Here is a 17,477-nt window from a genome sequence, read left to right on the forward strand (position 1 = left end):
TCCACTCTCTTATGTGAACTATTTTCAAAATTATCCAAAGAATTCATCAACAACTTCTTCATTGACTTGTTTTGGTAAAAGGTATATCTTCTACAGGAAGAAGGATGGAGACACAGCACTCAGAAAATCTGCACAGCTCTTCATAATAAGGGCTCATAAGAGCTGCTGCAGTCCATTTGCTCCCTTGGCATATGATGAGGTCATCCTTCAGATAATAAAGCACTTAAGCTCAAAGAGACTTTGGAGGATTTAATACATGAACAAGTCAGGTTCTGCTGTATTTTTAAGGAAGCGGAATCTCACTAAGAGCTGAGGTACAAGACTCAAATGTTAGACACTGTCTTACTTTAGTTCTCTTTTGAACAGAGTTAGCTAAACCAATGCAAATTCTCAGAAAATCTACATGGACAATATGTACACAATGGCTTTGTAACAATTTGATTTAGAACTTACTAAAGAACAAAGCCAGGGAAGAGAAGTGACTTCTCAAACATCTAAAGTGAAGACAGTTCCAAGGAATATAAAAAGGTCATTTCCAATCACTACACAAACCTGATTTATTCTCAGCATGATACCAACAAATCAGAGGTAGCATTCAAATGATCAGCTGTTTGAACTGGCTTTGTTATATATTATTGCTTGTGGTACCCAACAGAATAATATTTTTTTCATCTATGTACATAGATACTATTTATATGTTTTCCAAGCAAGACTCCCTATATTTATACTATATAAATAAAATAAAGCTTGAATTATTAAGCTAGCATGTTACTAACCATAAAACTTTAAAATCACAAAGTATATTTAGATCACATGCTGAGATCTCTCCTGTGCATATGCAAAACAAGCAAAATACACCACACAACATAAAGCACTCACCTAATGAGACCAAAAATAAAAACTAATAATTATTCTTTTCTATTAAGGATCCTCACCATTAGCATTTTGGGTGAGAGAAAAGTCACTTTAGCATTTATAGAATTTTAAGCAGCAACTACCTTTAGGGAAAGCACCTTCCATGAACTTTTTGTTCCACATTTCCAGATGCTAAAGTAATTCCTACTGAAGGATCACAATTAGGAAACTGTGTTCAAACATTATGTTGGAATTTTGGGGGTTTTGAGTGTTTTGTTAAAAAAAAAAATATACAAAAAAATACCATAGACTGAAACCAATCATTCAGATTTGACAAAAGTTTATTAAAACTTCAGAAGCTTCAGCTCAGAATAGCCAAGAGAAATATGCAGGTTTCAGGTATTTAAACTGTTTAAAAAGCACTGCAGATTCAAGACCAAGGCCTATGTACCATTTGGCATATCTGAAGACACATGCCCAGTCCAAACAGAGATTTGTTTTTGAAAAAGAGCTATAATAAAAAAAAAGAGACAAGTAAAGATTAGAAAAAACAGCAGTAGATCAATAATACAACTCATATATATAACCCAAGTGATCTTGTTTCCAAATTTACGTTCTATTCTTGCTGAGGTTAAAATAGATTCCATCTTCATTTTTAATTCTTTCTGAGGAAGGACAAAAAAAATCTGGTGTATTTTCACCTCTAGAAAACTAGTAATAAAAGAAGAGCACCATTGCGATTCAATATTAATATCCTGGAATGCTTTTAATTCCATGGAATTTCAAATCCTCCCAAGAACCAATTTCATCTTTTTCTCTCATTATCATTGCATTATCAATATCATTAAAAGTTAGTACAAGGATTAACATATGTCTAATGACAGTCACAGTCCCAAAGGTGACATTTCAACAATAGGGAACAGTAAATAACCAGAAAAAGAGTGACTTCGTCATGCTTAGGAACCAGATGCTGTAATACAAGGCATCTAAACAAATGCAAGAATGAAATACGCTAAGACAACAGCTGACTTCATGAATACTAAAACTGAAAAAGTTGACCTTAGACTAAAAAGTATTAATTTAAAACAAGGAAGATGAGATATCAATTTCTTAATCTTTCTGTAAGACACATCACTGAGGTGCAAATGCACTAATAGGCCTGACTTTAAAATCATGAGGAAAAGCATTCCAATAGTATTACTTAAAGTTTTCCAAACTTAAAGTCAAATCACCAACTAATACATTCATTAATTTTGTAATAAGAAAGAGATGTTGGAAATGAATGTTAAAAGTTATTTCAGAAGGGACTTATATTTTTGCCCCTCTATAACAATCATATTTTTATAAAGTATTTCAACTTCCTGTATGTTGAAAGGGAAGGTATTTGCAAACAGAAGAAAAGATTAAGCTTTGGCATGCTGTTATGTAAATATGTTCTGTATATCTACCTTCGCATCATAGGACCATGCATAATGCAAAACAACAGCCTACCAAGCCCAATATTCTATTTCTGACAACGGCCACCACTAAAGTGATTCAGAACACTCCATAAATCTCTGGAAATGCAGTTAATTGCCCAATATCATATCCCAAGAGAAATTTCTTCCTGGCTCTGACTGCTCAGCTTTGATGCACAGATTGAAAACCAGTATTATCCTAGCTAGTACTCTTGCTATTCGGGTTAATCTTTACAGAACTGTATTATTTACCTTAGTGAATCATAAAATTCAAACCACACAGTTAAGCTATGGGCCGTATGCAAAAATTCTTCCTATTTATTACTATTCCAACCTTCTATTGTTATGCAAGATACCAAAATTGTTCTTCACTGTAAAAGTATGCTGGCAAGTCAATTATCTTTAAATCCACTTTTGCCTTATTCTTCCCCCATTTTTGAACTTGCTGTTGCTTTTTGACATGATGAAGCAGAACAAGTATTTATTGAAACCTAGTTAATCTGAAGTTCTTTTGGATTTGATTTTGTAACAAGAGCATTTTGGATAATTTATTCTTTGGAGGTCTGAAACAGTGCCTGCTGTGATACTCACACTGCCATTTTACAACTAAACTTCAAAAAACTGGCACAAAAAAGCAAATCCAAAAGGAGATTTAAAAGTAACAGTTTCAAGTCAGTAGCTGGCTGTCACTCTAGAATAATATTTGTTTTAGCAATCCTGCGTTAATGAGTAGCCTATGGCTATATGATAACCACTGTCTTCTTTGGAGATTAGACTCCTTTTTAGACAGGTTTACCTCACAATGTTTTTACTTCATGTCCTGTGCACTCCACCCACATAGCCAGGTCTCTATGGATCTCAGGTTCCTGTAAGCAGCCACATTATTACTTTCAGTGGGAACATGGATACAGTTTGGATTAGTTATTCCCAGAGCTGTTTGGTCCTACCTTGCCCCCTCCCCCCTTTTTTTTTGGGTATGTAAAAAGTCCCTATACTTGGGCATATACTAGCAAAAGGATGAGGGGACAGTCAACTTCAGTTAGACTCTTTGAGAAACTTCATCTTGGCAACATCCTTTTATAATGATGTGATCTTTTTCATCCCAAACATACCATAGCTAGGATGCACTATCCCTCTTATTTTAGCTAATACAGACCAGATCTACTTCACTGTTTGGTCAGCAATACCAAATAGGTAAAATTAACTCCTTCCAACTATCTAGTAAAACTTTCAACAGTACGAGATTTAGGATAGCAGATCACAAAATTAAGAGGAATAGGGAAAAGAGATACATATTAACATTTCACTTTGCTAGGAACAAAAAGCTCAGGGTAGATATGGTTTGCACACACAGTCTGGCTTCCCCATTACAACAGCCTTTGAACTCCTCCAAGCCTCATGTACTTTTTCATAGGTTGTTCAACAGATGTCTAGTTTGACTTCTAGAGTACTTGATCAACATTAATAACAGCAGCAAACACGAAGCAGTTACCAAACTCTGGTTTCAAAGGAAATGGTAGAGGACGCAATTTTTCAAAAAGTTGCACAGTTGAGTCCAAACTTATTTCATTTTCCATTGTACTATCAAATCAAGCCCTCCAGAAAGCAAAACATTCTTTCCCATTCAGGTGCTGTGTAGTCTACAAAGGGCGCACTGACCTGGTAGTTAGGTGCTCTCAAGTTCAAATCTCACATCTTTAAGAAGATACCAGTGTTTCTCCATCTTAGCCCTCAAGACTGATCAGTAGTTTTGGCCTGACTTTGTGATGCCATCAAATTGCATACACTGATTTTTGGCATAGCTAGCACTAGAACCTTTGTCTGTGAAGTCATGGACCCAAACAAACCACATCCACACCTTATAGTAAAAGTGTGCTGAGTCCACAAATAGAAGCAAATATGATACACAAACCATGGGACAAGAACTATTGGCCTAGGGATTAAAGGACAGACAATAACGTTTGCAGCCACAGGCAACTGAAAAGTCATAAGAGACAACAACACAGACAGCATACTGTAATCCATGGTAGCATGTTGCAGGCGCCTATTTGCAAAACGTTCACTTGTGACTAATCAGGCCGCAAACATTTATCTGGATGATAAATTACTCCTTTAGGTCAGGCACATGCTGGAATCCCCCAGATCCAAGTTCTTCATGCACTTGTTTTGACAAGTAGAGTTCAATTACAAACAGTGATTCTACATAAGATACTATTATGTGCAGTATTTTATAAAAATATCAAGGTCTTGTTAATAATGGAAAACAATTATTATTCCTTTATTATACCCAAATTATGATGTATGTGCTAGCAAAGTTTTATTACATATATAAGCACCTTCTTTCTTTCTATATTTGCTTCCTCTTTGCTCAAATTCTATCTTCTTATTCCAGCAGAAATGGCTGTCCTTAACACTGGGGGCCATCAGCCTGGTGATCTGTCTCATGCACTCTCAGGTTTGTTTGTCATTGCAAGAGTGCTTTACTACACAGGAAGTCAAATCAAGTTAAAAGAGCGGATTTGAATTTTATCTGTTAAAACACATTAAAACCTTCATGGAAGCTGTCATTCAGAAGTTAAGCAACCTTCATGTTAGCTTAATTCGTGATACCCACAGAAATATTTAACCCACTTTTATTTTACATTTTTGGCTCAGCTCAGAAATACTGTGGGTAGCTGACACACCCTAAACAAGTGGAACCAATGTGTTGAAATGAGTCTGTCTTTATAATAAAGTTACTTCCTTCTCAATATTTTTTTGTCAACTAGAAAATAAATACAGCCCATTTTTCAGAAAATGTTTAAACATGGGCATTTAATAAATCTACTAAGCAAGAATATTTTTAATTTTATTTATTTAGAAAAAGGACTACAAACATTTCTAGTAAGTGATTTCGTCCTGCAATGTAGTGGATAATTATACTGCATGTGTTTCATGAACGGTAGAAAATATTTCTCCATTAACAAAATGACTAATTTCAAGTATTCCAAATCAGTCGACCTAGTATGTTTTCATTCTACCTAAAACCAAGATGAACCAAATTTAAACAAAAGCATTGACTCTATTAACAATAACGAGAAAATGCAAGTCTGAACATGTAAATAGTATTTTGCCCACCTGAAAACTTATAACACATAGAGCAACAGCTGTCTCCAGTTTAGTGGATGACTGGGCACATCCTGCCTGGAAACAGTGTGGGAAACATTTATAAACACTAAAAAAAATAAAAAACAACAACAAAAAAGAACAAAACAAAAAAAAAACCACAAAAAAAAACCCAAAAAAACCAAAACAAAACACAAAACAAAACCAAAAAACAAACCCCAACACCCCACACAAACAAAACACCAAATCTAAAGACCAACAAAGCAAAATGCATCACCTTATAGTACTATATGAAAACAGGAAGGCCACCTTTTAAAAAGTAAACCAACTGTAAACTTGCAGTTGCCTGTAAACTTGCAGCTAAATACCTACGTGTGCACTACAAGCATCAACACAGAATCTCCCCTTTTGTAGATGAGTTTTCATAGCACTTTATTCCACCAGCTCAAGCCTCAACAAGCCTGGGTGACTTGGACCAGTACCTTCATATTCAGCAATTCAGCTGGGTGGGGCAAGAGAGACAACCTCATTACAGACAGACAGGGGTTATATGGATGCAAATCACCAAATTCAGCATTTTGAATAGCACACAACTCAAAGCTAGAACTTGTGCTATGCCAGACCACACAGTAAAAACCTATCATATGCCTAATAAGAAACATTAATAAATACATCCAACAGAAGATGAAATTTCAAGTTAGTCGTCTAAAATTGCTCATAACCAACAGCACCGTAATAATCAAGTGAGGAAGGGACACAATAAGAACAGCTACTGTTAGACACACATTCAGGAATACTATACAGAAGAAACAGTGCCCCTTAATGCCCAAAACAAATCAAGGAGCAGAAGGGCACCCACCAGACACTCTCCTTCACAACTCGAATTGAATAAAGAGACAGCTACAGCTATTAGGCTGCAATATCCCCTTTGCTATTTCTTCTGCTCATCTTTTATCAGTCAGACTTCTTCCAAAACTCAAAAATCAGCTAATCAAAAAAAAATGGCACTATCTGGCTACAGCAAAAAGGAGATACAGACAAGACCTGTAAATACATCAGAAGTGCAAGTTAGCACATGAACCCCAACCAGAAACTACAAATGAACCATGGAAAGGCTGGCACGTGGAACAAAAAATATGACATTGGAAGGGATTAGGTGTATCTGAGGATCTGGATAACCTAGACCAGAACCAGCAAATACCCCCATTTCTAATCTATTTCCTATCCTAGAACAGATTCAGATAACTTTAAAGAGCAAGACCAGTGCCCACCTGTGGTTTTTTGAATATAGGCTGGTCAGCTCCTTAAAAAGGTACCAGCCTCCCTGCTAAATGAACAGGTGAGATTTACCCAGGTGACACAGAACTGTAGCAACTAACATGGTTTTGTTCAAGACACTCTATTAACATAAAGAAGAGATACAAGTATGCCCAGAAGCTGCTTCTTTCTTCTGTTGGCCTAATACAAGTTACTGGCCCTCACTACAAACTCAGTCCTTTTTATATCTGATGGAAAGCAGTCACACCCCAACACTTTATTAGTCATGACAATCCTGAAATTTACAGGCTGGAGTTCCAGCAACACCTGGATATTACCAGAAACAAAACTGACTGAAAAGTTATTTATCATATATCACACCTGACACAAACTTGAAACCACAGAATTAACTCTGTAATCTGAGCCCACCTGCAACGTAGACATAAAATGCCTCAATGTAAAAAACATCTCTATCCAGTTTTGCATAACCTGTTAAAGTACACTGTGTGGAACAAAGCATTTCCTGGACAACTCCCTGCTGTTTTATGAAGAACCATGCAAAAGAAATAAGTTTTCTAATTAAGAGATTCTAGACTGAAAAACATGAAGTTTGTAAAATGAAGCAGTTAAAAAAAAAAAATCATCAGTCTCAAGGTCACCTCTACACAACCTGTTTCACACATTTCTGTGCTTTATGTATAAATACTAGGAAGCTTCTCAGCTAAAAGTCCCAACTATTTACACATTTCCATGTAGAGAAGGGACAGCAGTGATCCAGTCACTGAACACTGATGATAAAAATATTCATTGAACAATTTTCTAACATGAACAGTGAAGAATGTTGTTTTGTTTTTTTTTTTTTAAATGCATGCAGATATATTCTAAACAGAGCAAGTTACAGGACCTGGATCATTTTGACTTCGCCCTAACCATCAAAGCCCATAAGATGCTCACTAAAAAAACAGTTTTCTGCATGCTTACATTTTAGCTTAATGGATTTACTGGATTTACTCTCAGAATGTTCACAGTAAGAAGGAATTTGATCTATGACAGTCATTCCTGTCCTGATTCCAGTTTAATTTCTGGCGTTCTTAAGGGCTTTGAAAATGGTATCTAAATTCTAGGTTTTGTTGTTATTGTTTGCTGTGTTTTTTCATTCGCTTGCTTGTTTTTATTTGTAATGTGTGTTCAATTCTCTTTTTCCACAGTCAGAAACAAAGCTTTGTGGATTGTGTGAAGAACTTGCACCCTGACCAGTTTCTCTTGGCTGGTAGAACAAAAGGAAACGAAGTTCAGACAAAACTGCCATTTTTTCCCCCTCCAAATGCTAAAATTATAGTACTGCTGTTCAGCCATTTATAGTTAATATTCATCATTCTAACTCCAAAATTCAGTTATTTAAAATTATTGCACACTGTCTCAGGAGCAGGGAAGGTCCAAGAGTGCAACTATTTGATGTGCTGGAACAAAATCATGAAGCAATTGTTCTTCCTTCAGTAGTCTCACTGATATAATAGTCTCCAGTAATATTATAAACAACATGATCACTTTTTTTTTTTTAAATCACACTTATAAAGTTTAATACAGTGAAGGGCACAGTCTAATTTTTTTATTATTATTGCATAATAAGATGGGTGGGAAAATTGCTAAGGAGGCTATTTACAAACTGAATCTAGCAAGTAAGTTTCACAGCCTTACCCTTGACTGCAGAACGCTAAATATGGGTTAAAAATGATGCACAAGATTACTTCAATAGCAGAGACACACATAAAAGTTGTTTAATAGGTCAGCAATGATTGCAGAATATGCAGATCTGACAACATCAAGTTCAAACTTGTATACACAGCTATCTAAAAACTGCAGTCTCCTATTAATTTTACTCTTTCAACTATGCTTGATCTGGGCCCACATCCAGTAGATGTAACAGATGGAAACTGCCAGTGAAATATGGCAAAGCTATGTAGGCCATCAGGCATGAACGAAGCTTCCCGAAAACTCTCTTGAATCAGGCTGCCAGATTCAGCTGGGCATCCAAAATAACACCTACCTTCGCATTTACACCATGACAGAGCCAGAAGTTTTCTTAGGTAGATTTAGATTTAGAGCAAATTATAAATTCTTTGTTATTCATAAATACCCATCTCACTACAAGTATATTTATAGTTTAGCCATTAAATGAATGTAACACAGTAGAACAGCAACTCGGATAGTACTCTGAGGCCATTACCGGCTCCACTACCAGCCTAGTCATAGCATTTCCTACTTTCAGATATTCCACAGTTCTTCCAAACAGTTCAAGACAAAATCATCACAAAATCACTAATTATTTGCAGAGTAATTAGCAATGGTCACATTACTACACAGTTACATTTGATTGATTTAAGTCCTTGCTGACACCAAAAAGAGTGTTCCCCAAGCTTTATGTTCTCACCAGCTCTATAGTGTTATCAACATTATTCATGCAGCTACACAAACAGGCTGCAGGAACTCACTTGGCTGAAAACTAATCTTAGTAGAGGAAAAAAAGGAGGGGGAAAAAAAAAAAAAAAGAGGAGTTTGGTTTTCAGTCAGATGAGCATCTTAACCTATCAGCCTTCCTGAATACTGATACTGGCACAAAGGAGAGGAGGGTAACATGCAGCAGAACGTAACAAAAGGGTATTGCTACCTTTTTAGAATGCTCAACTCTTTTTTCTGAGGAAAGCGATAGTTCATTTTACTTTAGGGACCTTGAGATTGATCTGGTCTTCTTGTCCATCAATAGAATCCTTGCTGGAAAAAGAACTTTCTCGTAAGAACAAACCAGTATTCCCATGCATCATACTGACCAAGGAAAAGTAACTGCCTAACAGATACAAATTCTGTGGTTTTCTAAAGTAAGACAGGTTTCAAAATGCACGATTATTTGGCATTTTCTCCCAAAAATCAATCATTAACTATACCAGGACACTTCAGGGAGCAAGGCTCTGCAGTTACTTTTTGTTTTGCATTACAGCAAAAAAGCCATAACAATCTCATCAATATAACCAAGCACTTTCAGAACCAGGGAGACATAACGGAACAACATGTTTAAATTGCTCTTGTCCGGTCCCGAATCCTTTTCTACAACTATGATAGCCCTGGAAACTCATGTTTTGAACTAACAGCACTGTTCCACTACTATACAAACGAATATTACAAGTTAATATTTACTGGAGAACTCTTATCTGTGGACTAGTTAGTTATACTGTCATACTATTAATAGTTGTTTTCACAGCTAACTTCTGGTTTAGCAAAGGTACTGCTCATGTCTAATAACCATAGGAAATAATATTGAAGTCTCATAAATAAGCAGTGAACTGAGCGCAAGTGGCTCACAGACAGACCTAGATTTATCCAGAGAGAACAACCTGGGACCCCATTAAGTAATGTTACACCTATAAATAGAAGTAAATAAGGAACATGTGAATATTTCCCTGCACAATGGGACTGGCCATGTCAAATTTACCGGTTCTGAGTTATTTTCAGCTCCCTCAAAGCAGGAAAAATGGCCTGTGAAGCCAAGAATTTGCAGGGAACGTAATGCAAGGGAAGCACCTGTTGTGAGGTCGGTTAAAAAACAGAACTAATGGACACATCGTGCAAGCTGTGAAAGGCGAGATGTTGCAGCAGAGTTTCTAGCGGGAAGACTGCCTTATAAAGGCAGGAGACTCTTCACAGAAAGTGACTAAGGGAGGAAAGGGGAAAGCATTCCTTATGGTTACAGCAGCCAAACAACTTCCAGTATCCTTCCTTTCTTCCTTTTTATAGAAATAGGAAGTTTCAAACAGTACCTAGAATAAAAATCATTAGCTACCTTTTTATGTAAAGGTCTGCGGGGCAAAGACATCAGTACTCTTCTAGATTCAACTGTATAATGCACCAGCCAAGCTGACATCTAAGTATGCTGCGTGATTTCTCACTATTCTCACTACAAAATGCGTTCTTTACAATTAGTGGACTTGATGATCCTTATGCTTCCCCTTCCAACTTGAGACATTCTATGATAATGCATTCCATTCAAAACCAATAAAGATTTAGTCTAACAGCTGAAAAATTAGCACATTGCATTTTTACCAACTCAGGACTAGAACACTAGTGTGCATTTTTTACATCTAGTCCCTAGCTGTTCTAGCTTAAGGCTAGGACTTCTCTGCATAACAATATTACTCATTTTTCACCACAGTGTATCTTGAACTGGACAGTGTCTTAAGGCTGTATGAGGAAAATTCTTAAAGACACTTCCATAAAAGCATAACGGAAGACAACAAAACAGCAGTATGTGTTACTTCTAGCCTTCGAAACCACTGCTGGGATAATGTGGCAAAATCCTATATCCAAAACAAGTGGAAAAACTGCTAGCTTTAAGCCCCTGACAATTATAGCTAAGTAAAAATAAATGCATGACACACAGGCCTTCTATACTAGACAAATCTAGCAGTGTGCAGACCCAGAGAAGTCCTCTTGCACTGTTCGTTAAAAATCATCATTATACCATATACTCAAAAAGATTGAATTTGCAGCTATTGTGCTCTTTTAACATACTTTCCAAGTACCTATTCTAGTCAGATGAAGACTAATGCAAGGCACTGTACATATGTGGTGTTTATAATGGATTGACATTACAATGTAAAACTTGCAAGTATGAAGGCTATTACATTGGATTAGACGTTCTTCAGTTTACAGCTGTTGCCACTTGCTCTATATTGCAGATCACAGAGCACCTGAGTAGACCAAATCTGTCTGTGCTGTCTTCAGGCACAAATATTCTGATCAGGAGTTTGCTTCTTTCTTCTGCCATCTGTATTGTCCTGGTCTTTCTAGGCCATTGCTTTTCTAATTGTCCTCAAAGCTGAAGATATGTGATATGAAAAAAGGATAGCCTTCAATCATTTTTAGGCCTGTCTTTCCAAGTCACCAGGGCAACATATGAAAGAACAGATAATTGAGCAGTAGATAGTAGGACATTGGGGATAGCAATACCTACAACTTAAAAAATAAGACAGGAGAAATCCCTACTGCATGCTGTCCCTTTTCTTTAGTCCACTTACACTCTAATTAAGTCTCGAGAACGAGCTGTGCATCTTTGCCAAATCACCATAATGTACAGAAAGGCAGAGAGAATAAATTTGTGTAAAGTCAGCACACTCCCACAACGTATTTCTTATTGTCATAAACCCCACCCACAAGAGCTAGACACTGCTGTCCAGAAGAAAAAAGCTTTGTTACACAACAAGAGTTTTGCATCTAACATTTTAGTTTTAACAAGCTGCCACATGCTGCAGTCTTCACTCGGAAAGAGACCTTAGCAGCACAGTGAAACCAAGCCACATGGATGAGGGCACTGATATTTTACTGGTACCAGAAGTGCTTGTGAAAGGACTGGACTCTGCAGCTCACAAGTACAAAAGATGCTCACAGTGATCCTGGAATAACACAGTCCTCTGAGGCAGAGAAAATACACATTCAACAGAAAATAATCTTAAGTGAAGAGTTTAAGGGTAGCATTTCACTTCTTGAGGATGCAGAGTTTTTCTTGTTCTCAGAGGTATTCAAGTAAGATTTGAGAGTGAATACCAATAGTTTATGGAAACAGCAGCTTTCCTGCAGGAGGAAAAAAATGAGCGAGCTTTCCCCCTCCACCCGTTTCCTTCACTAAGAGTCCCTTTTTATAGGGCTGGTCTACACGCTGAAGGCTTTTCAAGTAGCCTGTACAAAGATCTCCAGCCCACTGCTGTCTGCAGGCGTAGTTCTTTCCCAGTTTAAGATGCATCTAAAGACGTGTTTTGCCATCACAACTATCTTAAATTGTTGCAGTTTTCTTAGTTTCAATCTGCATTCAATCTACCCCATTATCCTGCTAAGCTACAAAGTTTATAGTAGAGATGTAGCCCCAAATAATGTTTTGTGTTTGTTTTGTGTTTAACAGGTAATGGTTGTTAAAATAGTTTGTTTCCCTCTCCTCCTTTTACATAACATTTCACAAAAAAGGCTACAGTACACAATCCTCCTCTATTAGGAAAAAATGTGTTACAACATCAGGCATCACAGCTGAAGACTAAAAATAACTGACACAATGTCAGGTTTACCAGTACTATTAATATGTTTTACTCCTTTTTAATTATGAATTTTAACACAAATTTAAATGCAAGTTTCACAACTGAAGGAACAATGCCTGTCTTTGTTACTACTTCGAACTTCAAGAGCAGATCAACATTATTTGTAACACAAAAGTTTGGAATCTCTTCCAAAGAAGGTAATGTAGATCTCTGTCAGATCTTGGTGAGCAAAGCAGTTAACCAACACTGATCTCTAGTCAAAATTGCACTGAAAATATGTCCTATGTACAACAAAACTGCTCAAAATGGTCTTTTTTTTTTTTTAATGGAGAGAATGCACTGAAGAAACCCTAGTCTTACATCAATATCAGTATTAAGGCTACATTCAGTAGAAAGGTAGAAGATAGCAACCACAGAGAAGACTTGGTGTTCATTTTGATGTAAACTGAGCACTGTAACATGCCAGCAGCTCATTTTTTTCAGCTTTCTTCCCTAGGACTGGACTGGATTTTGAAGCACTTGACTGAGCAGAAGGCAGCACCCAGCGAAGTTTTGCTGTGTGACCATGTAAGCCTATAGCTGTTTGTTAATCCATAATAAATTCACTATTGTTTATAAGCTTCAGCTTCCGTTTTTTGTATATTAAGCACTCTGAGGTGAACAGAGGCACTTGGGCTGCTGCCTTTTGTGGTATGATTAGAACTTACCCTTCCCCCACTTTCCAAGAGACCACAAGTGAAGGGGAGGACCAGCAAGGAATAAAGCAGATCTCACTCTAAATCATCTCTCAGATAAATGCAACACAAGCTGGAAGGGTAGAGATCTAGAACAGAAGCAACTGTTACTGTTGCCTGATTTAACACACTTGCACTTGAAGGTTAATTTCTCAGAAATACCAAATTAAAACACAGAAGGTGTTTCTCATACCAAAACATCAAGAAAGCACAACCATTAACATGAGACATACAAGACGGGTTCTTGTGAGCAAGCGCATGGAAAACTGTAACTGCAAACCAGCATGTTACCCAAGCAGATAGGAATAAAAAAGATCACAGTACTCTTATTAGTGGTGACACTCATTCAGGAGTGACAACACCAAGCAGACCAAAACAATTTGCTCTCCAGAGGTACAAGAAGACATTGACACAAATTGATGCATTATTGGGAGCGAACTGTTTTCCTACTACTTCTACAGCCCTTTCCTTCTCACAGAAGAGACCCAAACAGATAAGGTTGAGCTGAGCGAGTGACATTACCCAAAATTCTGCCCTGGCAGACAAATGTCCTCAGATTCTTTTCAACAGGCAGCAAGAAGAATGTTTTCATTTATACACATAGTTGCTAACAGCAGCCGTAAGTGGACAGAATATGAAACAGTCCCTCAGGCCTTATGCCCCTTCCCCGTTCGAAATATCAGTGCTGTCTTTTCCTGCCATGATAACCCCCAACCCAGGCCCCGGAAAAAAACAAAAAAACAAAACAAAAAAAACCCACCAAAACACCAAAACAAACAAACAAACAAACAAAAAACCACAACCTCACACAAATAGAACTCTCAAAGTTTGAAAGGAGAAAACATTAAGAGCATCAGTGGGACAACGCTGGGTTTGGTCGGGCAAGAAACATCAGGAAATAGCTAAGAACAAGCGAGTAATGCACAAATGACTCAGGATCCTTTCCCATTACAATGGGGAAAACAGGCAAGTCTTTTTCCACAGGCGGACAGATCCACCCACCCTGGGTAAAAAGTACAGAACAAATGCCAACTTTTTCATAGCAACTTAAAAAAAACCAAAATATTTTTCATAACAAAACTGGCATTTTAACATATTGAGAGTTTGGCTAAACTAAACCTTGTTTCTTTTCTGCCTTATAACGTAATTCACACAACGTAAGTACAACTGCTTCAATGAGGCAATTTGAGTCATCCAAATATCTTGCATAAGTTCAATGTATCTGTAATTATAGTGGCACTTTGACACTTCAGCTTTTACTTTTATAAAGTAAATATAACAGACCACCTGTGCTTTGTGGCTATTATGAAACAAATCAAAACAAGCTTGTCATTTACACTAATATTTTCCTTAAGATCATGTAATAATAGACTGGAGCCCCCTGACTTACCAGACACAAGTGTTGCAGTACATGGCATACAGATCCCTTCACATGCTACAACTACTGCATTTCCACTGCTCAGCCTGCTGGAGGAAAATCCAGCCATCCGTACCTACCCCACACATACTCAGCATTCACTCCATCAGATTGAGGGGTCAAACCTACAGTAAAACATAACGGATATAGACAATTGGCTCAAGAGTCAGCCACATCTGGTTTGAAAATGAGTAACAAGTGCTGCACTTTCACTACCAAATAGATCAGCTGCAGAGGAAAGGCAACACATACACCAGTGACCTTTCTAATACACCACATCTAGCAACTGCAACAAAATAGTTTATTTTGTATTCTAGGCACATTACATTAGAAAAAGAGACAACCTAGATGGTAAAGATCACATTCAAGAAGAAAAAACTAAAGGCAGCAAGTTATCCCTGCAATAATGGTTTTGCTGAAGCATAAACCCACTGCTCGTGAGATTTTTAAGCATAATTATTCACAGTTCACCTGAGTGCAGGTCGCCAGCACAATTCATGCAAGAAGTAACTGAGTTTATCTTGCTTGGAATACTGGTAGCATATCAGGTCACTCCTGTCAACTACATCTCCATCTCCTGCACTAAGGTTTTCAGACCTAAAACCACCAGCAAAGCGCTTTCTACCTTATGTCTGTATGTAATTAGCACTATTAATCCCAGGCTATCCAAGCCCCCTGGCATGGCTCTGATTTGGCTTTAATCTCTGCCGAGGTCTCTTCTTTCTCTGCACAGAAAGCTATTTAGACCTTGGCAAGTCTTTCGGTTTAAAGTGACATTCTCTTGCAGACGTATTAGTCCCACACTGTATTGGTGGGAAACACGGAGACTGCAATGCCTGGCCTTCCTATACCTCCAAAAGGGAACGAAAAGTTACTTTTTCAGAGAGTATCCGCTTAGGACAAGGCAAGGGCTCTCCTGCAGCGCAGCCGGCTGCACCCAGAGCAGCTCGCCCCTGCGGTCCAGCCGCCTGAGCTGACGCTTCCTCTCGCTGTCACCGCAGGACGCGAACACACCGCTTGTCACCTCCGCTGCGCACAGCCCGTCAGTCATTCGCGCCGCCCGCGGGGCACCCGGCAGGGCGGCCGGCGCCTCCCCGCTCGGCGGGCGCCCCTCACGCGCCCAACGGTTCGCCCTCGCGCCCCCAACGGCTCCCCCGCCGGCTCCGGCCCGCCCGTCCGCGGGGAGCTGCCGAGGCGGGAGCCGCTGCGGCGGGGCCGGCCCGCGGGGCAGGAGGGGCCCCACTCACCCCATGAGCCAGTCCATGGCTGGGTCCCGCCGCGCCGGGAAGCTCCCGCGGCCGCCGACTCCTCGCTCACCGTCCGCTCATGGGGGCCACTGCCGCCGCTGCGGGGACCGGGCTCCTCCCTCCCCCGCGGGCTCCCTCCCCCGCTGCCCGGCTCCGGGTGGGCGGTGCGGGCGGGGCGGCCGCCAGGCTGCGCCGGGTCCCCTCCTCAGCCTGACACTCGCGCACTGGGGCGGCCGGAAGTAAACACACGGCGCTGGCGGCCGCCAGCCGCCAACCCGGAAGCGGCCCCCCGCCTTCCCCCGGCCGACACCCGGAGCACGCTGGGAAATGTAGTTCGGGCGCGGCCATTAGCGGCGGCAGGGACGGCGGGGCCTGGCGCGCCCGAGTTCCTCAGGCCTGAGCGGAGCAGAGCCCCTCCAGGGGCTCCCTCTTGGCTGGGGACTGTTGGTTCCCGGACCGGGGCCCGCCAGCGTTACTCGTGCCCCTCCAGGGGCACTGGGAGGAGCTGTTGACACTCTGGAGGGCAGAGAGGCCCTGCAGAGGGATCTGGACAAATTGGAGAACTGGGCAATGACCAACTGCATGAGGTTCAACAAGGGCAAGTGCCAGATTTTGCACCTGAGACAAGGCAACCCTGACTGTACATACAGACTGGGGGATGAGGTGCTGGAAAGCAGATCTGCAGAGAGAGATCTGGGGGTTCTGGTCAACAACAAGTTCAACATGAGCCAACAGTGTGTCCTGGCAGTGAGAAGGCCAACCATGTCCTGGGTGCATCCAGCACAGCATTGCCAGATGGGCAGGGAGGGGATTGTCCTGCTCTGCTCTGCACTGGTGCAACCTCACCTGGAGCTCTGTGTGCAGGTCTGGGCACCACAGGATAAAAAGGATATAAAGCTACTGGAGGGTGTCCAGAAAAGGGCTACAAAGTTGGTGAAGGGTTTGGAGGGGAAGCCGTATAAGGAGCAGCTAAAGTCACTTATTTTGTTCAGCCTGGAAAAGAGGAGACTAAGAGGAGACCTCATTGCAGTCTACAGCTTCCTCACAATGGGGGGAGGAGGAACAGGTCCAGATCTCTTCTCTCTTGATGACCAATGACAGAACCTGAGGGAATGACAGGAAGATGTGCCAGGGGAGGTTTAGGCTGGACATTAGGTAAAGGTTCTTCACCCAGAGGGTGGTGGAGCACTGAAACAGGCTCCCTAGGGAGGTGTCATGGCTCCAAGCCTGTCGGTATTCAAGAAGAGACTGGACAATGCCCTCAGACGCTTGGTGTGAACTGTGGGGTTGTCATATGCAGGGACAGGAGTTGGACTCGATGATCCTTG

The 17,477-nt window shown here is 40.0% G+C and overlaps 1 protein-coding gene across 2 annotated transcripts in view; it reads right to left on the minus strand.

Annotated features, from left to right (window-relative positions):
* Positions 1–16,383, minus strand: part of MOB2 (MOB kinase activator 2) — a 121,571-nt gene extending 105,188 nt beyond the window's left edge. The window contains exons 1-2 of one of the 2 annotated variants that reach the window (XM_080345204.1): positions 16,150–16,383; positions 14,876–15,027 (exon numbers count right to left, since the gene is read on the minus strand). In XM_080345204.1, coding sequence (XP_080201330.1) covers positions 14,876–14,898 — 23 coding nt within the window. In that variant the 5' untranslated portion in view covers positions 14,899–15,027; positions 16,150–16,383. The remainder of the gene's footprint in view (positions 1–14,875; positions 15,028–16,149) is intronic. The other variant, XM_080345205.1, reaches the window with a different exon arrangement.
* Positions 16,384–17,477: the final 1,094 nt, after the last annotated feature.

This window comes from Nesoenas mayeri (assembly GCF_963082525.1).
Source record: "Nesoenas mayeri genome assembly, chromosome: 5".
Lineage (NCBI taxonomy): Eukaryota > Metazoa > Chordata > Aves > Columbiformes > Columbidae > Nesoenas > Nesoenas mayeri.